At 32.6% G+C, this 24272-nt stretch overlaps 2 protein-coding genes and 1 long non-coding RNA gene across 5 annotated transcripts in view; all 3 read left to right on the top strand.

Moving 5' to 3' along the window:
• Positions 1-12584, top strand: part of LOC144839491 (homeobox protein MOX-2-like) — a 68329-nt gene extending 55745 nt beyond the window's left edge. For both annotated transcript variants that reach the window (XM_078694883.1, XM_078694875.1), the window contains 2 exons: positions 4114-4286; positions 11401-12584. In XM_078694883.1, the coding sequence (XP_078551009.1) occupies positions 4114-4286; positions 11401-11730 (503 nt within the window). In that variant the 3' untranslated portion in view covers positions 11731-12584. The remainder of the gene's footprint in view (positions 1-4113; positions 4287-11400) is intronic.
• A 5369-nt stretch (positions 12585-17953) lies between these two features.
• LOC144852836 (uncharacterized) lies at positions 17954-22118 on the top strand. Its single transcript, XR_013614344.1, has 4 exons — positions 17954-18228; positions 19864-19983; positions 21917-21966; positions 22061-22118. It is a non-coding gene; the product is annotated as an uncharacterized LOC144852836 (long non-coding RNA).
• A 573-nt stretch (positions 22119-22691) lies between these two features.
• LOC144839282 (histone-lysine N-methyltransferase 2C-like) overlaps positions 22692-24272 on the top strand; it is a 35783-nt gene continuing 34202 nt past the window's right edge. For both annotated transcript variants that reach the window (XM_078694600.1, XM_078694608.1), the window contains exons 1-3: positions 22692-22935; positions 23390-23602; positions 23909-24042. In XM_078694600.1, the coding sequence (XP_078550726.1) occupies positions 22784-22935; positions 23390-23602; positions 23909-24042 (499 nt within the window). In that variant the 5' untranslated portion in view covers positions 22692-22783. The remainder of the gene's footprint in view (positions 22936-23389; positions 23603-23908; positions 24043-24272) is intronic.

The raw sequence follows: 24272 nt of genomic DNA on the forward strand, positions 1-24272 counted from the left end.
AAATATAAAAGGTCTATTAATTTAATATAAAGTTATAAAGGTCAATGGAACAGGAAATGGTGTCAATGTTAGTGACGAAATTGACGAAATGTTTTGCCCTTGAGAGTTATCGCACTGAGAGTTCATGGAGTATTAATACGATTGCTTCCTTCAATTGCAAGATCTTTGCTACTTTTATTACTGATTAAAGTATTGGAATCTAAATTTGATACCTATAATTGATTTAGAGGCATGCCGTGCAGTAGTTAACTATGCATTTATTAGTTCGTAGTTTTTATGTATATCAAAAACTTTCAAATTACTCCTGTACTGTTCAATTCGTTCTATAGAGGTACATTAAGGGTTTAATAATAATAATAATAATAATAATAATATTAATAATTAATAATAATTTTTTTGGAAGCTATACTTTTGAAACAGTGGCACACATCTTGACTGAAGGTGCAGAGTAAGTAAAATAAAACAGAAAATTTAACAATAGGCCTAGTAAACTAAATTATGTACAAAATAACATTAACAAAAGTAATACAGGATTTAAAAAAAATTAATTTCCTTCTCTTTTTCCATGCCCATTGGTGAAACCTTTACAAAATCTATCGAAATGTAACTTCAATTGGTAGGAAGATCATGTACAGGTGAACCAAGAACATACATTCATTTTTGGTCTATACAGTTACTGTATGTGCTTTAGTCATTTAATTTGCGTTTAAGCACTCGATTCTCTGCCCGATTCTCTGCCCGATTCTCATTATGTCTAGAAACAGCACCTGAAGTTTCTTGTTTTTGCTGACTACAACCTCTCTCCCACATTTGTTACTGTTACTCCTGACAGTATACATTGCATTGAATCTCGGGTATATCTGAAATTGTCTGTAGATTTCAGTTTTCTAGTCAAAAGAACCAGAACAATAATGTTCTTTTTTGTTTGTTTACATGGCATGCTATTATTTTCTAATGGTTGTTTAGTGCCAATGTATTCCGTTGGTCGGGAAGGAAGTAAAATTGTGATTTGCTTTGTTAGTTAAATTGTAATACTGTACTTTTCACTCCGAATATATTAAAAGAAATAACATTGTGAAACATCAGGTCGTACGTTAACTTTAAAGAATGGTTTATGTTTTGTGAACTTCTGACTTTCAATCCTATGGGAATTTCAATGCCATTGATTTTTTCTTTCCTGGTACTGATTCCGTTTTCGGTGCTCCCGAACAATTGTTAAAAAGCTTTCTGCAAAAGCATTGTATTCTGCCACTTGTGGTTTTTATTGAAGAAATAAAATATAAGTGTATGGTTTAAGTTCACGTGCTTATCGGATAATTATTGTTATTTAAGTGTATCAAGAACAAATAAACTAAAGGTGGAAGGATTACTAATAGTTAAAATAACAAAATATAAAACAATCAAAACACCGTGATCTACATTGTGATACATAGTGGGCGTGTAGTTCTTTTTCAAAAAATGAACCACTCTTTTGTTCCCATGCTCAGCTGTTCTATCCTTTTTTACCCATTTCAGATTCTTCATTTTTTTACATTGCCCTACATACAATACATCCTAATATCTTCACTCTCGTAACTTCCATATTATCTCAATTTCAGCCCGATTGTTGTTCTTTTTATAGACTTGCCCCAAGTCTGTATTCATTGTCTTTTTCTTAATTTATTTATTTCGATTTTTGTCTGAACTCAAGTAGTATACGTATGAAACGCCATATGTGCAAAAATATTATCTTTTTACTAAAATTAAGACAAAACTCCGTCTGGAACCCAGACTATTCTTTTTGGTGCGCGCAAAGAAAATGAAACAGTTAATAAATGTAACTTTGTATTCCCAGGTCGATGTTTTTACCGAAAACTGGTGTTTCATATTTGAAATATAAAAACTTTCCAAGCATGCAAACTAGCTAAACAAAATAATTATAGCAAGTATAGCTAGCTCTTCCTAAGCTAAACTGGAGAGGATCAATTCAGCGCCAGGTTCGCACGTTCTCCATTTGACAGTCAAAATTAAATTATGAAATTTTACATAAATTATAACTTCATGCTCTTTTTTTTGTGTGACCATATTTAATGAGGGTGATCCATCCAACAATTGCTGATCATTAGGGACCCTTAGTCATAGTACTACCGCTCCCCCGTTTCAGAAATCCTCGATTTCCATAAAATTGATAAATATTTAGGTCATTACAATTTGTTGAATTTGTGTTTGTTTGTTCTCTAATATTCCGTTATTATAATATTTTCGGTGATCAAAATGTGTAACTTTACAACAATTTGTAATTACTCATGTTATGTCATTGTTCGGCGTTTCTATTTAATGGTCCCTGGATCTGTAATTGTTCTATTGTTAATCACGCCCATGTGCCTATCAAGATTGATACAATACTTTTCTTTCTACCTGGAGCTTTCTATCTACAGCCAATATTCTTTTCTTGTTCACTGTAACTTTATTAGATTGTTGTGGTTGTGGGTAATTATTAAGTGAACAAAATGGATTTATTGAAAAGCCACCAATTCTCCCGGCTCTTTTCCTCACCTTTTAAAATCCAATCTATGATTTAAGCTTATGTATGTTGTTTTAGATAGTTCAGAATGCTGAGCATTACAGTTTAGTTTAAACGTACTTTGGTCTTCAAGTGATGCGCAACAAAAATTATGTTTATAGAGCAATAATTTGACAAATCCTCCCAACGTGCTCGACAAGGATTCCCCTTGATGGACCAGACCACGCCGGAGCCCAGTTAAAAGTTCTTCTGCCGACTTGTAGACCTAGGCCTGAATGTAAATCACAACCTTGAAGGCAGTTAGGTTGTTTTGATGACTTAATGAGAATACCATATGTACTATACCATTGCCTTTTCCCATTGCCTTTTCCCATGGCCTTCGGATATCGTCAACCGCACTTTCCGTCTTGTCACGTGACCGTTTCTTTCATGTTCCAGCCAAGGGAGGCACTTTGTAATAAAAAATAAAAATTACCGGTCATGCTTGGTTTAACCTAAATTAGTTCTTGTTTAATAATACTAAGAGCATTTTCTTCCAGAAAGAACCAATAGGCCTTGTTCAGCTATATTCTGTGTGGATATGTAATGCTAAAATGTTGCCCTAATTTACTAATCCTACCAAAAAATTGAGGTGATAATAATATCCATGGCGGTCAAGGATTTCAAAATGCGCAGGTGCTAGAAATGCACCTATTTGAAACCAATACAATATGGGATGCACATGGGCCTGCTCAGATATGACGCATTATATCGAAACTAGTGATTAATTTCTTAAATTTAACACTTAACTGTAACAATTATAAACACTGCCAGTACAACAGAATGGAAGCAAACCTTTGTAAACGGAAATGTGAGTGGTCGCCTGGGTATTTTGTAATCTATTGGGATTTCTTTCCTAAACCTTTAAAAAAACACTTCTCATTCTTCCTTGGCCGTTCATTTCCGTACCGGTATTATGTACCGGTATACATTCGTTTTATGACGGGTATAGTATCTTACATAGTGGTTGTTTTTTTGCAGTTTACCGGCGTACCACCAAATTGGGATTACCTCTTTAAAATATTTAGGCCTAACACTGAATAATATAATAACGTCATTGTAAACCTTGGTTGTGTAGGCATACATTATATTATCATTTTTTTTTTGTGGGACCGGAACCTGTCTCCCAACACCAACTGTAACAGTAGCAAGACAATTATATAGAGAGGGCCTGTAGTATAGTAAAAATGGGTTTCCTTTGTTTTGAGTGACCGTTTTTATTATTGTAGTTGTACAAATAAAATTAACTTCAAAAAAGTACATCATAAAAATACATAAATTGTAATAAGACTTAAGTACCAGTTTGACAAGTTGATGTGATGTTACTCATCTTCTGGACCTCTCCCACAACAAAAATATTTAGAGGATTTTTAGTTAACCCGAATTGTACGAATAAACCATTTTGAAACTGTATTGAAATTACATTTTAAAAAGAACACTACACATTAAACTTGAATCATTCTTGACACCTTGCGTAAATTAGGACTACGATACGATAAACATACTATTTAATTTAATATGAAAACGAATCTGTGTAATTTACTATAATGATATTATTTTTATATTTCTAGGTTCGTCAGAACAAGGTTTTAAAATTGATATAAACACAAAACCCAGGAAAGAGAGGACGGCGTTTACAAAAGAACAAGTTCGTGAATTAGAAAATGAGTTTCAACACCACAACTACCTTACACGGCTACGGCGATATGAAATAGCAGTTACACTTAATCTTACAGAAAGACAGGTAAGTGTATACAAAAGTATGGTACCATGTCTGGAGACAATCAACTGCAGGGATATTTAGTGTCAAAAGGTGGTAACATTACAGTCCCATCCATAACACGCCTATGTCAAAGATGGTGTCAAGAAACATACAAGAGTAACCTATCTGGTAGAAAGGAAAAAGACATTTTATAACCAATAGAAATAATTTAAAATATCTTAATATTATTAACAATTTAAGTGTTAAATAAAAACAATATATATTGTTTTATTTTTAAAATTAGCGCCCTCTATTGAAAATCTGGGAAATTCCTGCTTTGATGTGGAATATTTATCTAAAGCATAATATGTTTAATTAAATGAAAATGTTGCCCCTGGTAAGAAATTAGTTCAATAATATTGATAAATGGTTATATTTAACAGGTCTATATTTTTTTTTCACAAGCAAGGAATTCGCATGTCATGTTCCCAGAATAGTTTTAGTTGTTTAATTAAACCATGGAACTATAATATAAGATTAAACGAATGTTAGGCTTAATGAGATTGACAATCCTTCATATGGTTCATTAACATCACTATAGTAATGTCACGAGAAGCTTATTATAAACGCATTTAGACCGTAATGTTGACGCGAAAATCCGTGATTGATCCAAGCCCACCATCCTAACGACTGATTCTGAACAGCAAACAGACAGTTCACATCATCTTCAAGGTGTGCTAAGGTGAAGAATGGTCACGATCTTTCAGGTCCAACGGGCAGGTCGTGTGTCGGTTTCAAGAATTGGTCATTTGGAAAAATGCCCGATCGTTTCCAAATGGTTCCTGTATTGCCCGCAGATGCCAGAATGTATAGGGGTGTTTAGTGAAGCTTAATGCTATAGCTGACAGATTAACATGTAAACATGTGTTTAGTTGGGAAATAATCAATATCAAGTTTAAAGACGTCTGCTTCACGATTCACCGCCGGATGGCGCTACGCCATGCACTAGTGTCACGTCCCTATATTTAGGCCTGCTCTTTTTACCCGATTCTCAATGTTGTATATCCACATACAACTTGCCCAGTATTATAGGATTATTTGGTAATGCAGCATTTCACTTGCATCACATGTTGTGCCTGTACTTTAGTTATGAGTATATGATTTTTGGGAGATCCACATAATGTGAAATATTCCTATGATGATACTGGAGAAATCTAGATACAGTTCCGAGAATCGGGTGGCCTTGTTTAATTTAATCGAACTTTGAAAGTATTCTTTAAATAAACCTTCCAATAACAATTATTATATATTTAGCTATATGAAACTGCATACCAAATAGTTACTAAACACGTAACTGTTTATTTGCGACAAAATGGACTCAGAGCCAAAGGGGGAATTTTTAGAGAGTTTCGGGGTACCTACTAGGCCCACTTGACTACCATAGTTATTCCTTGTTTCAACGGCACAGAAACGCGTTTCCTTTTAGCGCAATCATTAGCAAATACTATAATATAAATTCTATCGTCATAGTTAAAACCGTAGACGGTTAAAAAACCTTAGTAAATTACATTGGTGTCACCCTTTGAACTGATTTTACAGTAAAGCATTTTTCTGAAAGGGTTTAGCCGACACCGGTCAATAAATGCTTCCAAACCAGACAGAGAAACAAATATACGGAACGCAAATATTGGTCTATTGCTTCCGATGCCATTCCTTAACAGACGTTTGGCGACACCTTAAAGGTTTAGTACCTTTCTTTGGTGTCGGAAAAGTGATTTTTGCCTGTTTTAAATGCACGTTTGAGACACATTTTTGGAACTTGATAACCACTTAGTTTCGAAAACACGAAATAGGTAGTTAGTGTAACTGTTATTTCGACAACGAAGTGTTAATAATGTACATTTAAGAGACTTGATTACCCGTTTCTACGTCGCACTTCGTAAAATAACAGTTCGTCGCATTGATCAGTAACTGTAGCAGTTTGTTTACACAAGTCCATTGTATATTTTAATACCATATTTATTTCATCTTAAAATAATTACTAGAAAGAAAAATGTGAAAGAAAATGTGCTTCAAGTCACCCTTGTTATAGAAAGTGTTGCAAAGTTCGACAGCTCAATGTTTTACAATTATTATTAGCCTAAAAAGTGCGACAAATCAGTTATAGTACTTATTTCACCAAATTTATTCCATAGGCCTACTGCAGTATTGTTGTGCATGTTTCTTGTGTATCTGTTCTCAAATGGCCGCCATTTTTATGTTCCGAACATTTGTTTTAACATTAAAATAGCGTTTATGTTGTTAAATTCCTAGAAAATGATTGTGTAGATATAAATCAAAGTAAATTAACTCTTAATTTGAATTATTATAAGCTTACCCATAAATATAGTATGATTTATGTCGATTTATGTCGCTTCATCCAGCCGTTGTCGTCATCATATCTTATAATATATTATACCCAACACATTAGTATGTACTCAATATCGCGTATGGCTGTCATTGATTTATACCCTAAGTGTGTTCTTATGTGGTCATTTTGAAACGCTCACTGACGTTTCTTTCAACTATACTGTACTGGTATGAACTTTGATGCATGTGCTCCCAATCATATTCAAGTTGTCTTGATATTCCTGTGATTATTCAATGTAATGCACGGCAGTAGGCCTACTTACAATATTGATTATTTTAAAACACTAAAATCTTATTCTTTCTCGTATATGTACCACCATGTTTAACGACAAGTCAAAGGCCTGCATAGGCCTATAGTGTTTGCTGACGGCAATCCATAACAGTAACACTTATAATTTTAAATAAAATATTTGTCTTATTTGTATAAATGTAAAAATCATAATCATCATCAGAATAAAACAATGTTAACTAGATTTAATTCGTCACTATGACGAATTATAGGTTATATGCATTGATTAAAATAAAGATAATTGATTTGTAAAAGATATATTGATTGATTGATTTTCACAGAATCTTTAATTATTTATAATATATGCTAGGATCTTACTAACGCAAATACAATAGCCGGTATCGCAATCCGATCAAAGATCCCTCTGCGTATAATGTCATAAACCACATTTGTTACATAATAATAAAGACATAAGTTTTTTAATCTGTTATAATACTGCACGTTTTAAATTGTTTGCAATATTGTTGTTTTAATCTACCAAGCAAAGTGAATTTCCATTTTTATGGACAAATAAAATTTCTTGAATCTTGACATAAGTTTCTTTTTATCTAGATTTCATTATAAATCATGTGTATAATCTATACACTAAGAAATAAAATTGAACAAACAATACAAATAATAAAAAAAAATCTTATTTCGTTTCGTTACCCAAAGTGAGGCTCGATCTCGGTACCTTGAATGCTATAGACACGAGCACAGACCACCGAGCCATACGCAACTTACTAAAACATGTAGAATGATTCCTCCGTGTATTTACTATTCAGTAGCCACTTTGGTGCAGATAGATTATTACATACCGCAATGAATTATAATTTATTACTATGATGACATCTTTAAAAATTTAAAAAAATGATGCACTGTCAAACTATATACTTTTAACTTTAATATATGAAATTCTTAAGAAAGAAAGTTAATGTTAAGTTTGTTATTTCGGCCTAAGAAAATGTCAAAATTTGTTTGATTGTCGAAATTAATTTTTTTTAATTCAATATGCAATTAATGATGACTTAATCAACTTTTGTTCTCTTAATTTGATAATAAATCATACATATGATACATACACTTCAAGAAAATGAAATAAAAAATAGGTGTTCCCCAGCATTCTGACGATATATATTAATTTTAAAATTTAGCATATTTTCACTATTTTGTTAACTTATACGTGCGTAGCCTGTCACTTTTGACGTGCTTGTATAACGCAATTTCGAGTTGAAAAGTGAATCAAATATGATGATATTATTAAAGAAAGATTGTAAAACCGAAATCGGGCAAAAAGAGTGCGCATTAACGTTTAACGCGCAGTGCGCGTGCAAAATTCTGTGCACTCGTGGCAATTTTTTAAACGCTTAAAATTGCCTGAAACGTACTCTAATTTCATCGAAAATAAATTTTTACAATTTTAAAACTTTTAAGCGCGCGTACGCATGCGTTATATGCGCTACGCACGTAATTATATTGCCATATGATGAAATATGACCTGAAATTTATGAGTACCAAATTTTGTTTAAAAGTGAATCATGCTTGTGAAGATATGATTACAAACGTGATTTCATTAAATCGCGCGTAGACCGCGTAATTTATGATTGCGCACCGTGAAAACATGACCACATCGATTCCTGGCCATAAGGAATATACTCTGAAAAATTGACTTAGCTAGATGAAACTGATGCCAAGATAATTCACGGACAAAATAGTGCTAAGGAAAGAATAAATAAATAAATAAATAAATAAAGATCCTGACAGAATCAAGAGGTTATATGCATATCATGCATATAACCTAATTATGATGATGAAATAAAAATGGTAAATCCACAAAAGACAGAAACAAAATATTTGTCTTTGTTTCAAAATAATGTTATAGTTTTAATTTCTTCGACAAAATGTTACTGTATGTGTAACATCTTCCATTTAAAAACGGTATAAGTAGTTAGCTCAGGCATGATGTCGAAGTTATTTTATCAAATATGCCAAAAAGCAGTGTAAACTTTGTCAGTTTCATTAGTTTAAGTATGTTCGATCGAGTATACAAGAAAAGGGAGAAATGTTACTATGAATAAAAGGACCTGTGTTCTAATTTCAGTGACATTACCGTATTTAATGTATAATTTCAAACAATGCCAATACTTTGTTAAGTAATAAATGAATTGTTTATATTATGATATAGCATTTACACGTCTGAAAGCATCATAATATAACGTCAATGTATGTAACTTGACACGTATTTATAAACGGTATGTTTATGTTTCATGAATGAATGCTGCTTCATTTCCAAATATACGCATCATTTAAGTTCCACGATTTCTACATACATTTCAGCGGTTCCAAATAAGTACCTTCAAAGAAATAACCAACAATATAACAATCGTTAACAGTCACATGTAATGTTGGAAAATCTTGTGTAAGTTTCTATAAGTTTCCGTTAAACGACGACTTTCTTTTTAAACTTCAAAATGTCATTGTTTTATAACATACATACAAAAACATATTGTTTATTATATATTGAAATAAAGTACATACTAAAATGCATTGTTACCGAATTTTATCAATATTACATATTATTACAACATTTTATTTAAAAGGAGTAACAATAATTTCTGAGGTACAGATTAAAACTTTGTTCTTATCGTTACATTTATTCAAATGTGTCTGATGGAAATCTAAAGAAGTGCGATAAAAAAGAAATTACATGATAATAAGTCCTAACAAAATTGTAAAATTAGATATTAAAATTTATTGATACCGACTAAATTAATTAATTTGACCAATAATTGCATTTCTAAAATAGGCCTAAAACTAAGTATACATGCATTACCGGTATCTGTTGAAAAAATACGGAAACCATAGGTGGGTGACACAATAATATATTAATACTCTAGATCTAAAATCAACAATCCATTTTGAAATAACTGGTAACCGTAAATCTTCCAGTTGTGAACTAAGCACGGACTGACATTCTGGTCGTTTTATTTTGCTTTATTGGTTGTCATTAAAATCGTGTTCATTTTGCTGCTCATACTTCACTATAATGATCAATAAATTCAACATCATCAGTAGACAATTTCCATAATGTCCAATCTGTTATAACCTTTGACCCAGGAAAAAGAATTATGACAGTTTTGGTTAGCATTCCACCTATTCATTCGGGAGTACTTATTATTAAACTCTGTTTAATGTCAACACTTTTGGTGCTTTTTCTGTCAAGACGGGGTAAACTAGATTGGCCCCAAGATGGTATTGCGATGAGATCAGCAGTTATTAAGACATAAATCAGTAGCCTCTTCTATAATACCATTGCAACTTTAGACGTAAAGTCTACCAATGCAATTGCACCGTTCTTTGTATACGGTACCTACTACTCAAAATATTGCAATTTTTTGTGATTTGTCATGAACACTAAACTGTTACTGTAGTAGCGTTCTAATAATTAAAGGGTTTAAGTAAATTAACAGTTATCGAAATTATTACTAATACATTCAAAATAGCGTTTACAGTTCATTTGTATTAACTCAATTCTCAATACAGTACTATGTTTTTTAATACAAAGTGATAGTAATATAATTGTATATAGTAACATTAACAAGAATCAGCTTAATATTATTAATAATAATAGTAATAATATATTTTAATACACATAAATATGTCTGGTTCTTTGTATAAGTTTAAGTTAATATGGCAATTGATTTATATTATCAATCAATTCAATTGTTAATATTGATGACATCTTACTGACTTTTTAGAAACTGCCAAAAATACGTAATTTACGTAACGGTACTTGTTATATATAAATTAATGTTATAATATTTTTGTGGCGTTTCATAGACCATGTTATATTGATTATCATCAAGCGTGTCAAAACAAGTCATTACTTTATAACTGTGTACTTTAGTGGGGTCAAGTTGGTTAAATTATACAAATTAAGTCGAGTTTATTACAATCGTGGTTAGCATTATACTACAGACGGGCTGGTTAACCCTTACACAATCCCAGCTTTGTGGGGGTTGTAAAACTCATAAAAATCACTAATTATATGATATACTCACAAAATAGGAGCTGCTCTCTCGTGTACTGTAAACTGCTATGTAGAACAGTATTTGTTGCTACGTTACAAGATACAGGAGAACAGATTTTCCTACTGCAAACATTAATGGGTTTTTACCGGTATCTTGTATACTAGACTGAGATTCAAATTAGATTATACTGTACATAATAATATGAGCGAACAGAAAAACAATGCCATAAAAATAAACTTTTGTTAGAAAACATGTTTAGAAATAGCTGGAAATGCGGTCCCCTTTGTTGGCTTGTGTCAAGTTTGAAATACGTGTAGGCCCACAGTACAATACCAGAAATTACATTTCTGGAAACACATGAATATACATACAGTACCATATAGGACTAGGACTATTTGTTAATGACTGGAATGATGTTTGAATGAATGGTGTTTTTGTTTCTCCATAGGTAAAAGTTTGGTTCCAAAACCGAAGAATGAAATGGAAGCGTTGTAAGGGAGCAAGAGACAAGGAAATCGCAACTAAAAGATTGCATGCCATGGAAGCAAAACTTGGTCTACCTCCTGGAAGCACCAGCAATCATCTTCAGGCGACTGATCTCAATGGCAATGGCCTAGGAAATATGGTAAATGATGGTGAAATGTCACCAAGTCCAGATATGAATCCAAATATGACTGGTTATAACGCCAATGATAACGTTATTAGTAGGCCAAGGCCTTTGGACATGGCCAGCCATCATGATACCTATGGCACACATCCAGACAACGACTATAAATAATCTACCTATCTGGATCCATAAACGTCTGGTTTCTTGAGTCTACTGGATCCATAAACGTCTGGTTTATTGAGTCTACTGGATCCATAAAACGTCTGGTTTATAGAGTCTACTGGACAGTGCTTAATGAGATTTTTCAAAAAAACTAAGCCTTGGCAGAAAGTTGTTTTCATGTTGATAAAATTAGCATTGGTAAAAAACGGTGTATTTTTTCTGCAAACATTATTAACATAAATCAGTTTGGTGGCAGTGTTTATCGTGGAGCCAACATCTGGTATGGAATGGGTAAAGAAACATTATTAATTTGTCACATCATAATGCTGCCGAAGACGGTTCTACTCGACGAAGAAACAATCGTCTACGTTGATTACACATTAATTACTTTAAATGGACTCTTATATGTATATTATTTTATCGCCATTCATCGATATTAAAGTAGGCTACAGAGATCTATTATATTGTAGTTTTCTGTACTCTTCTATTTAATAATTTATATTATGTTTAATTTAAGTTAAACTATTATCACTTGCTAACCAATAGTGGCTATATTATGGGAGTATATGGGTTATTCCATGCAGATCATCATCATAACAGATCACGTTAGGATTTCGCTAAAATATTTGTTTTCTAAATTTTGTTTTCTGAAGTTTGAATCATTGCATAACTATGCGGCGCACATTGTAATCTTAGATGATGATTCTGGAAGGAAATGTTAGAAATGGAATATCACCCTTATTTTCTGTTATCCTTATTTACTGATCACGTTCTTGGTTCACTTCGCAATAACATACCACTTGAACATAATATTCAGATTTCCGGATAGTGCATGCCTAGTTTTTCAACAATAGCATGATCCCAATGTTGTTATCAATATCTTAGTACTTGTTTCGTATTTTATTTCGCTATGTTATTATTTCTGATTTCATGTAAACGTCAGTATGTCGTAATTTATTACCTTTTGTATACATTAATGGTATTATTTAGTCATTGACCACTCCCTTAAATATCAATGAGTAAGAAACATTTAGATTATAGAACGTGGTTGGCCGCATGAATAATATACATACTATTTAGACCTTGCTTATTTTGATCTTTTGGGTGTGGTTGCTGCCCCAAATAGTAAGATAATTTTTCTGCAAACAGGCTTGCGTGCCTCAATTACCTGCCACTGTACTTACTTAAATTAACTTATATTATCATTAGTAGATATATGATATTGTATACCATCCACTGTTCCTTGCTAATGTTTTATCTGTAACTATATTTAATGTTATATTATGCGTACTATTAATGCATATTATGTATCATTGGTACAGTACTGTAAAATTCATTATTTGCTACAATAATGTTTTATTGTTACTTTTTTAAAAATATTTATAATATTACTGTTTATTTGAAAACATATAAACAATGTATTCGTTCATTCCACAAATCAGTGACACACACGTGCGTTGCGTTTGTACGTGCGCGTCCGTCAGCGCTGTTGTTTAACACTGCTGATGCAATTTAATTGCGCAACATCTACAGGGTCCTATAGGTTAACAAAAATAAGGAGCTTTCGATTTTTGGACGTATGACATCGCATTGGTTTATCGATTTTTTTTCAAGTTGTCTGGCCCAATTTCGTCGATCGATTCTAAATCCAGATATTATTTTTTTAGGTGTACGGTCGGCGAAAATTTTGGATTTTTTTGGTCAAATGACGTAAAGCCTAATTTACATACATCCTAGGTCATAGGTCGTCGAAAGCTCCCTATTATTTTACAATTTCCATATTAATAACATTCCATAATTGAATCAGTCAACTTTTTCGAGCTCAACTTTATCAAGAATTAGACTTTTCCAATACTGTACTGACAAAAAATGAAAGTATCGATGTTTTATGTGTATGCCTAACATTTCAGCAACGTATTTCCATTTAACCTGGAATTCTTTTCTTTTTAATTTTTACCAATGAAGTATATATGAACATGTTTCAGTTTTTGTGAATTTAATTAGTATATCTTGCAATATGTTGTCTGTTATATGTTTCGAGATGTGTTTATCATGTGTTATACTGATGGTAGAACTGGTGATGTACCTAATTTAGGCATTACAGTATCTACATTTGGTGCTGCTAACTGACTGTTATTGTATTATCTTTACTTTAAAATTCGACTAAGTTCAGGGATTAGCATGAGTAAACCCAAACGAAATTTAAAATTACATTTCGTGAATTAAAAGTATTAAAGGAAACAAGAAAAATAACGGTGTATATGATATACGTTTTATTTGTATTAATTATTACTTTGAAATCCTTGATACTAAAGAATTAACTTAATACTTACGTACCTGGTATAATACCAACAAACATTTTAGTATGGTAATAGAAAAGTACAACATTCGTTTTATTTGTCATGTGTGCCTTTTACTTTAACTGGTAGTGATGCACGTTGCATCTTATTTTATCAGATCAATTATAGGTATGATCAGAACTCCTCAATATTTAATTGTTCATTTTATGACAGTGAGGGCAGACTTAGCAGAAATTGGATTATGAATATTCATGTATGTTACGACACCAGTATTCAAATTCTATGTTTTTGTGAACACCGTATTTTCTGAACTTTGTTCTGCATAATAGCAAAAATGTTAGTCATACCATGGAGGTAGTCATACCAGTGAAGAGTGTAATTTAACTCTTCCCTGGTCATACACTTCAACCACTAGGCCTACAATGTACAATGTACTGCATGTCGGGGGTAAGTCGTGGAAACTCCTATGTGAAAATGAAAATCTAACCCTAAGTTTGACAAGTAGGATAGGCCTACTGTTAAACTTAACACAAGACAATTGTATTCAAACTTTAGTTTGTACGTAGTCCTTCAATGTGTGGCATTATTTTCTCTTTTTAGGCTTAAGCGACAGAAGCATTAGGTTTCAAAGTGTATTTTAAGGTGTATGAAATCTTAGTTGTAAATACTGTATACTTGTTCTTCAACATTGTTTTATATCGAAAACGAAAATTCGTATTAAATTGTGCTATCATTACAAATGTATTATTCTCCCGTGTACTTTTGTATATTTTTCTGCGTTATGTATTGCTTTCTAAATAATGCTTAGATCACAGTCCTACTGCAGTAGCTCTACATAGTATGCGAAATGAACTGAGATATATCTCTAGCCCAAAATAGTGTCACAGTTTAAAAATGAAAGCATTGCATAATTAAACTAAATTATGCCTTAAGTCCTATAGTAGCTATAGTATGCTAAATAAACTGAGATATATCTGTAGCCCCAAATAGTGTCACAATTTAAAAATGAAAGCATTGCATAATTAAACTAAATTAGGCCTTGTTAATTCGAGTGGTCGAGTGGTTAAACCATATCATAAGTTCAAGGCACTCCTCGAGAATTTTTCTGAAGGTAGAAAAATCTTTTCGGATAAGACTTATAACCGGAGGTAGGATGTCCAGTATACACATTATGGCTCGTGTGCAGTTAATCTTTCGGAAGAGTAGGAGGTTAAACTGATCCATCTCTGCTTCTGACGTTGTGGAAAGACGAAGGGAAGGGGAGGGACGTTAGTCGGCATCTGCCGACACGAAGGAACAACTGTGCGCAAATATTTGAGGTTATTCCCCAACATTTACATACATTTATTGTAATAATAATAATAATCATTATAATATTAATAATTGCTTATCGAACCGATCGGGGAACGTATGAAAAAAGATCGTAGACGTTCAGTCCGATATCTCTGTGAAGTGTGATGGATGTTGCTGCCGAAAGGATGGATACAAAAAAACTGATAAAATAAAAGTAATTATAAACTTTATTTGAATAAATTTGTGTAATATTATATAATTATAACCATGAGTTTTAAAAATAGATAACATAAAATGATTAGGTATAGGCCTATACAGTATATACATTGATTACAGTATTATTATGATATACCGGTTGGTCTCTGTGATTTATAGATACTGTGTACATATATCGATTGAAACAACGCCTCCACATAGCTATAATGTACTTTTCATCCGGGAAGTAACTGCAAGTCGTTAGGGGCGCTAGACCAGATATCCAGTCCTTCAGAAATAATTATTAAGTACAGTATTGAAATTTTAAATTTACACGAAAATCAGATCGCTTTAAAAAACTATTTACAATACAAATAAATTCTTTTTACTGCATTGCTATTTAATCAGAAAAAAAAACCCGGATTCAATTATTATTATTATTATTGTAACTAAAAAAGAATAGGAACAAACCGTATGTTTTTTTCTTAGCCAGCTTAACATGCCATATCCACTATGGTATAAAAGAACAAACACAATGATGAATTAAATACAATTTGCATTTCGAATTCATGAATTATCATTATTATTAAATTATTAACAGTCGGAAATGATTTGTGTTTACGCCGAATTCTATTTTTTAAAATTTACTATAATATTGTGTGTGATGTTGCAATAAATTCATATAAATATCATATATTCACATACCGTACCTATATTATATTCCATGCACCTGTATGTAATGTGTTTAATAAACGGAAACGCAGAAATCTCCCCAAGGAGAGTGTGAAAATTTATGGAAAGAAGAACTACAATGGTTAAAATGATTGATTCCCAAACAAATCCAAACTCAACTTAAGGACGGTGTAAGCGCACCGCAAGTAATTCGACCAATCCTGACGCTCATTAGATCATCCGAAATGTCGATTGTGATTGGTAAACCATGGATAAAATAAGTACTTGCGTTGCACCTACACCATTGCGTTGCGTTCCAACCTTTATTTAATCCATGCTCTTCTCTCTCATCCCCCCCCCCCCCCCCCACCCGTCTTTATGACGTGTGTTATCAGAAAGCGCGCAGAACTTGTACGCTCTTCCGCTTCGCATTTCCTGTTTCAACGCATGCGTTATACGCAATATGTAACCAGGGAAACTCACTCCCTGACAACAAAGACACATGATTGTTGCTGATCTTTAATAGATAAAAATCGCACTTCGGATAAGTTAACTTTAATAATAGGAAATAGCAGAAGTGGTTAATAATTCCCTTACTTATAGGCCTATAGTTGTCCGATTGCCTTGCTTAGGCTATATTAACTAAGAGTCAGCGCTCCCACCATCCGAACTTCGCGCCAAACTTTCCATGCCTGTAGATATACAGGAAGTACTGCAGGCGCGCCTAAGTATAACATTTGTTGTCTACATGGCAGTGGTTACAAGTTCTCACATGAGAGGTTATTTGCAAGGTAGCTGTTTACACGACATCGGAAGGGAGAGAGAGAGGCACACACTACAGCTAACTGTCAACTAAATAATACTAAAATGACATTTTACTGAAAAAAACACTTAGAATTAGACTGGAGGCCTATTGCTATTCCAGACGCGCGGTCCCTTTTAAAAGCTGTGAAAACATGTTCGGTGGGGGATGTAGGCCTACACACTCCCTCAATCGGTTTACTACCCAGTGCCACGCCCTTTTTAAGCGTGCCTGGTATTTACTCCATTAGGCTATTATGATGATATTATAAAATATCTCTATGGGTCTATCGAATACCAATTTTCGATACTCTACAAATTACTAAAACAATGTCTTTTTTGTTTGATAAGAGGCATATTTACATCTTGATTGAGAACATTTGATCCACCAGTGTCTATTAGTAATATAGAAAATCATTCGCATCCGGACATATAAAATAATCGCCGACTATTTTATCATTTCATAAATTAATTTTAGTCATTAGCCTGACTATAAGTTAATGTAGGTCTATGGAATTGTGTATACACAGATTTGAAAAAAAAAACCAGCTTTGAATTGTTTGTGAAAACTGGAAGATCATCAATGGATGGGGAAATCGTGGGAGGGATGGGATGTAGCCTAATAGGCCTAATTAGTAAAAAAATTAAGAGATCCCTGAATATTGAAATGATGTGATAATGCTTTTAATTAATGGTATACTCTTTATGCACATTATTGTATGTGCCAGGACATCGGGTACAGCAGAATAGTATTGGCAAATTTCACATCCCCTTTCCAAATCTTCCGAAACCCCACCCATCGTCAACGGACCCCCAACGACGTTTAAAAGATTGCGTTGTTTGTCATTCAAGCGAGTCGACAAATTTGACCTCTGAGGAAGTAGCGTCATTAGTGTACTAGATTGCGAGGTAAATAAAATTAAAGTAAATATTATTCCGCCAGTAGTAATTTAGTGATTCACTACCTATCTACTGTAAATAAAGAAATAGTTGTTAAGATGGAAATAGTATATAATGTGCACGCTATTAATTAACTACAAAAACATAATAATGGTTTATGAATTTAAGTGCTTTTTTTGTCAGAACTACTTTACTATGTTCTTCCATTCATCCCCGAGGTCACGTTAAGGTAAATAACTTCCAATATGGCGGCCGTTGAAGTGAATCCGAAGCGAAAATGAAGCGGAGATTAATGCCTTTGTTTCAAAATATCAATGCATTTCCGGCTTCAAAAGTGTTCACGATGGTAGGTAATAATTTTGTGCTTTAATTATTTATTGTCTGGATATTTAGTTATAAGTGATATGCATGCAATAGATTCAAGCTATCGCTCGGAGTTTTGACTGAGATGATGAAAATGCGAGAAGAAGAGTATGCTAGTTCTATGCGAGAGAACAGCAGAAAACGAGCTACGACAGCGTCTGTAGTGATTGATTGTTGATTAATTTGACGCCTTGCACATGCTTGGGATATTCTTATGCAAAACTGCATTAAAATGGGAGGGTATTTAACTCTTATATAAAGATTATTTTGTGCATTTTTGCAATAACAAACTTAGACTTAAAACTAATTATGCTGATGCATGATGATACCGACCGAGCCGAATCCATTTCTTTCCGAAAGAACCAATCATCAATGGAATTGCCATCATCGTTGTTCGGATGTCTTTTTCGTTCAATATCTGAAAACATACTGTAAAACATAATACAAATTTGCAATCCAATAATTTAGTGTTCATTTATTGGTCATATGATTATATTTTAACCAAGGTGTAGCAGTAGGTCTTTTTTAAGCTTCATCAGCATCAGTACACATTTTTGCAGAAGGCTAAAACTGTGTGTGTAGTTATATGTTCTTCACTAAGCCTGCCTAGCCCCAGCCTGCTCACAAGTCTAGGCTTAGGCCAACCCAAGTGCTAATAATAACAGCCTGTCTCATCTGATAATGAAGTACAACTGCAAGTAAATATCAAATGCATACTGACATGGCCTAGAAGTAGATGGCATGTGAATACGTGTACTTTTACTGAACTGAATGCCATGTAAAATAATAATAATACGTAATTTAATTTATTCGAGGGAAGCGTATTTTTGTGGGAGGTGTATTTTTTTGGCTGGTAACAATGGTAATATGTATGATAAAATGAATACCCCCTTAATATGAAGTACATCGCAATATCAAAAAGTGATTAAAGAAATACAGTAAATATTGTATCAAAATGCATTGTAAATTGTAGATCAAGGCACTAAATGAATTCTACAATTACAAATATAAAGAAAATAGATAATAAAGAAATGTGTAGTAATTAATACAAATTTGTGTATATAATGTATAGGGGCGTTTATACAAGGAAATAATGAAACTCCCAGGGTGTTTATTTGAGGGAAAGGGGAGCGTTTATCTGAGGAGAAGGGGAGTTTATTTGAGGGGAAGGGGAGTTTATTCCAGGGTAAGGCGGGCGTTTATTCCAGGGTAAGGGGGCGTTTATTCCAGGGTAAGGGGGCGTTTATTCCAAATGATGTTCTATGGGTGGAGGGTGTTTATTCAAAGCAAGGTCGTTTATTCAAAGCAAGGTCGTTTATTCAAAGCAAGGTCGTTTATTCGAATAAATATGCTATATATTTAATTTTAAATCAGTAATCAAACTGAAATAGGGATATTGTAAAATCTATTACAAAAATCATGGTAGTTTGGGGTATGCTGTTTTTGTAAATGTAATGTGTGAAGAAAAATTATTTCTAAAATTTATGCTTATGATCATAATCAGTTTTTAAGAAGTACCATATTTTATTGATTGGATATTCGAACAGTAAATTAATTAGTTATAAATGTACAGAACTTTTCAAAAACAAATGATTTAATTAAATATTTTATTTTTTAGATGTGTGATTGCACTCGGATTACATATTGAGTTTTTATACAAGATTGTGGATACAAACTTTTGTATTATCAATCAACGAGACAACGTTTTCAACATTTAACCTCTTAGAGGTCATGTCAGGTTTGTTACATTTAATTCAATCTCATTTTTTTCTGATTATATTACAGTGTAATATAAATAAATACATTTTTCTTTAAATTAGGTTTACTGTAATTAATCAAATACACATGTATGTAAAATAGAAGTTCTTGTTAATTTACTAAGATAAAAATCCTCTAGACCTGTTGTTTGTGCAGTAGTGTGGGTGACTCGTTCTTTGTATGGTTGTGGTTACCCATTTGTACCGCCTTTCTTTCAGTTTGTTGAAAACACAAAGTAGTAACACTATAGACATACAAAACCTGCTCAAAGTTGATTATGTTGAAAATTATATTTACACTTAATCAACATGATAATGGTAGTACTGCTAATATTGTACTGTAACCATGTGGTATAGTAATGTACACAAACACATACTGTATATTATAGTGTAACATCATACAGTAGTAGTCCTGTCCTGTTTACTGTCATATTTACCTCAGTGATTTTATAGGAAATCCCAATCTAGTTCTAGTAGACAAAAAAAATACTGTAAGATTGATTTAGGTAAAAGTGGTTAAGGAATGGGCATACTATATCCATAAAATTGACACTAGGCTCAAGATGTTTTTGACCAAGTCTACAGTAAAGCTCTGTCTACACTATCAAACTAGTTTGACAAAAAAGGGGATATGCCCAAATACTGTATGGTGGTATGGCAGTGATATGCCCAAACATGGTAGTAATATAACATCATCATGTCCATATATGGGCACATCACATTTTTTTGTCACATAAAGTTTGATAGTGTACTTAAAAAGAACTAGATGTCTAGTGTGCATTTCAGAAAGAGTAGGAAGTTACCCTGGTGCACTGTTTCATCTCATCCCCTGTCGTTAATGCTAACTGCAATCAATAAAAAATATTAATATCTCCCAAAATGCAATGCTCTCAACCGATCAAACATTCAAAATTGACTGACGGTCAATAAAATAATCGTTATTTTGCGTTGCAGCTAAAAGTTGTAAAGAGACAAGCGGTTACATTGACTTCCAACATCCAATCGTTTTCATTATTTTTAGGCTGCTGCGCTTTACAATACACTGGTTATTGTAAATTTGTCCTGTTTCTGCTGCAAATAAATTAGGGGTACAGAAATTTATTCGTGCATGGTGTGGTTATCAGTTATTTTTTTCGCAGCAAAAACAGGACAAATACTATATTACAGTAATGTTACTGTACTTTAGTATTCAGTAGGAATAGGTAATTTAACATAAGAAAATAGAAATAAATGAAATAACACAATGGCAACTAATCAACTTGGCAATTAATCAGTTAGGTTTTTGGAATTGATAATTGTACTGTAAGGCATAATTTTTATAACTAATTATTTTTATTATAAATTCACCTGAGGGAAATTAACTTACAAATTGAATTTTATTGTCTACAGTTTTCTTAAATGAATTGAAATGTTTCTTTCAATAAAATCATCATTTAAAAATTAAAAGGATTGCAAATAACACAGTTACAGTTTAGTTTTATTAGATGTGATTCCAGAGCCATCATGCTTACTATGTTTCTTGTTTTTCAATTAAAACATCATCTAATATTTGTGGTGTATTTTGTAATTATATGATCATATAAAATGTACAGCATTGATTTTTCATACAATGCCATTCATCATAAACTTGATTCAATTAAAATATTCAATTACGTACAATATTACCACCAGACTGCAAAAGCAGATAACGTAGTATTGGCCGAAAAAAAAACAATCAAAGTATATGGATAATAAGAAATACATAAAAAAAAGCTAAAATCAGCCATGCGTAACATATTGACAGATAGCCAAGTCACTGTTCCTATAATAAAAGTTGTAGTATAATGGACAAATAGGGGTTGTTGTTAGTTTAGTAAATTGTATTTTGTAGGTAATTTAGTATTTTTCAATTCATGATACTATCCTTTATTTCAGGCCGTAAAAAGAAACCATCAATAATCAAGCCTAAACCAGATTTAGATCAAGTAAGTTTTACTTTTATAATTACAGTAGTACCTGTTTGTTTGTTGTTTATATGTTATGGATTTTCATTTATGTGGTTTAAATATTTCTCCTTAGGTTCCATCTGATGAAGAGAAAATGTCTACAAGAAGAAGAGGAAGACCAAGAAAAAAGCAAGTTCAAATTTATTGAATTATTAAATCTAATCTATTAATTTAATTAATCATAATTTCCCATTGTACAAATAATATTCCATGCTATTCTACTGTAATTTTACTGATGAATTTAGTCTTTAGTTTACTTAGTACTTGTACAGTATTGTCAGGCCTTGTCTTTTTAAAATTGTAGGTGTGCTACAAATTGCACTCCTCAATATGCTGTAGGTGTGCCGTTTGTATTTTGGTGTGTAGAAGTTTACCAAATTTAAGTGTGTTGTAAAATCACACTCCTCAAGGGCTGTTTTAGCACTCGCTCACCTCACCTGCATTGTAATATTTTATGGGAGCGAATGCGAAGCAAGGCATAGTAGATACACAAGTTTTTAGTCATATTTTTATTTCTTCTATCAATTAAACAAAACCTTATAACAAACAGTAATATGTTATAGATTTTTTTAATGATGATAATCAATTATATATTAATCAAAATTTGTATTCGTTTTATAGACTTGATTCCTACTCGTGTAGATTAATCAGCGGTGGGGAAGACGACATAGGGGAAGCCCTAACACCAGCTTCTAGTACAGGATCTCTATCTACAGACCTACCGATATCAGCCCCTGATAGTCATGATGACAACCAGCATGATGAAGGCTCATTGTTAGATCCTATAGACATTAAAATGGATGATGATTTGATGATGGACAATACAGACATAGGTCCTAAAATGAGTGATGTTGATATGATGTGTGATACGCCAAATCAAGTCTATGAAAGGAGTCTAGTGGATGATATGAAACCGACTGGTTCGCTCTCTGTTGACGAATCAGACCCGTAAGTTGCACAATCAAATTATAATTTTGCTGTTTTTGTATTTTATTTGTGAATTGTACGCTTATTTCTGCTTTTAAGTATTACAATTTATCTTCTGCGTTAAGAAAGGGTATTTTAAACGCTTTATTAATAAATCTATTATCCAACTTTTACACTACAGCACTAAGAACAAACCTGTATCTTGTCTGATAAATTTTCCTTTTATATACTGCTTCCCACTTAAGTTCTTGAAAGAAAGCAATGTGAAGTGAGGAATTTTATCAAATTCAGCGTACTAAGGAGTTAAGAAAGAAAACATTCCAATCTTCTACAATTAGTATCAAAGTCTGAATTCTGAAAAACAAGACTGAATTAATTATGGACTACTTGATTATAGGTTTAAAATGAATGAATAAATGAATATGTGCCATAGATATTGATGTACAGTAACATATTGACCATGCTTTAATTTCAGATCTGAACCAGTGTGTTCGTTATGTTGCTGTGGTGAGAAGAGTTTGCTCGGCCAAGGGGATCTCCTTAGGTTTGATCCTACGCCAGGTTTTAACCCGTTTAAGAAAATTGTTCCCCGTCGTAAGACGAGTGAAGATGACTCGATGTACGTACCTAGTGAGAAGAGCCCCAAGAATGTCACATCAAGAAGGGTGAAAGGTCTAGCAAAAACCAGGTATGTTGTTATTTTACACAATTTATTTCCATGCATGTAAGTCCTCAAATATGTAAATTCTCAGCTTTGCTGCACATATATTTATTTTGTGGTCTAACAAATATTAAACTGTGTAAAATGTATACAAATTATTTATTTATATATTTATTTTTGGTGTAAAATGTATAATGGATTTGGTATATGAAAATAATAGTATGCAGGTTTCTTGTAATCATAACTTAAACCCTTTTAAGTGTTAAATGTTTTTTAAACTAGCATTTAATTTATTCATAACATTGGTTTAAGTGTACTGATGTTTGTCTACAGGGAAAGTAGCCGGTCTCCAAGAGGGAGTAATCCAGCCATTGTTGATAGAGCAATGCCTGGGGTTGAGTTTGATGAGTTAAGTTTAGTCGGCTATGCAGATGAGCCAGATGTAAACCAGGTCTTTGAACCATCAGGTAACACCGAACATACATTTGTTTCTAGTAATTTTAAGTACTGTGAATTATAATAATATAATATATTATGGAAAATAATTAAATGAAACAAAACAATAATACTGTTTAATTCACCAGATTTTATTATTTCTTTTGCCTATTACACCTAGAATAAACATTTGGTTTGCAGTTAATTTAAAAGCTTATTTTTTATTTTATAAGTTTTCTTGATTATTTCCATTATATTAAAT

This window comes from Antedon bifida, chromosome 1 (assembly GCF_963402885.1).
Source record: "Antedon bifida chromosome 1, ecAntBifi1.1, whole genome shotgun sequence".
NCBI classification, from domain to species: Eukaryota; Metazoa; Echinodermata; class Crinoidea; order Comatulida; family Antedonidae; genus Antedon; species Antedon bifida.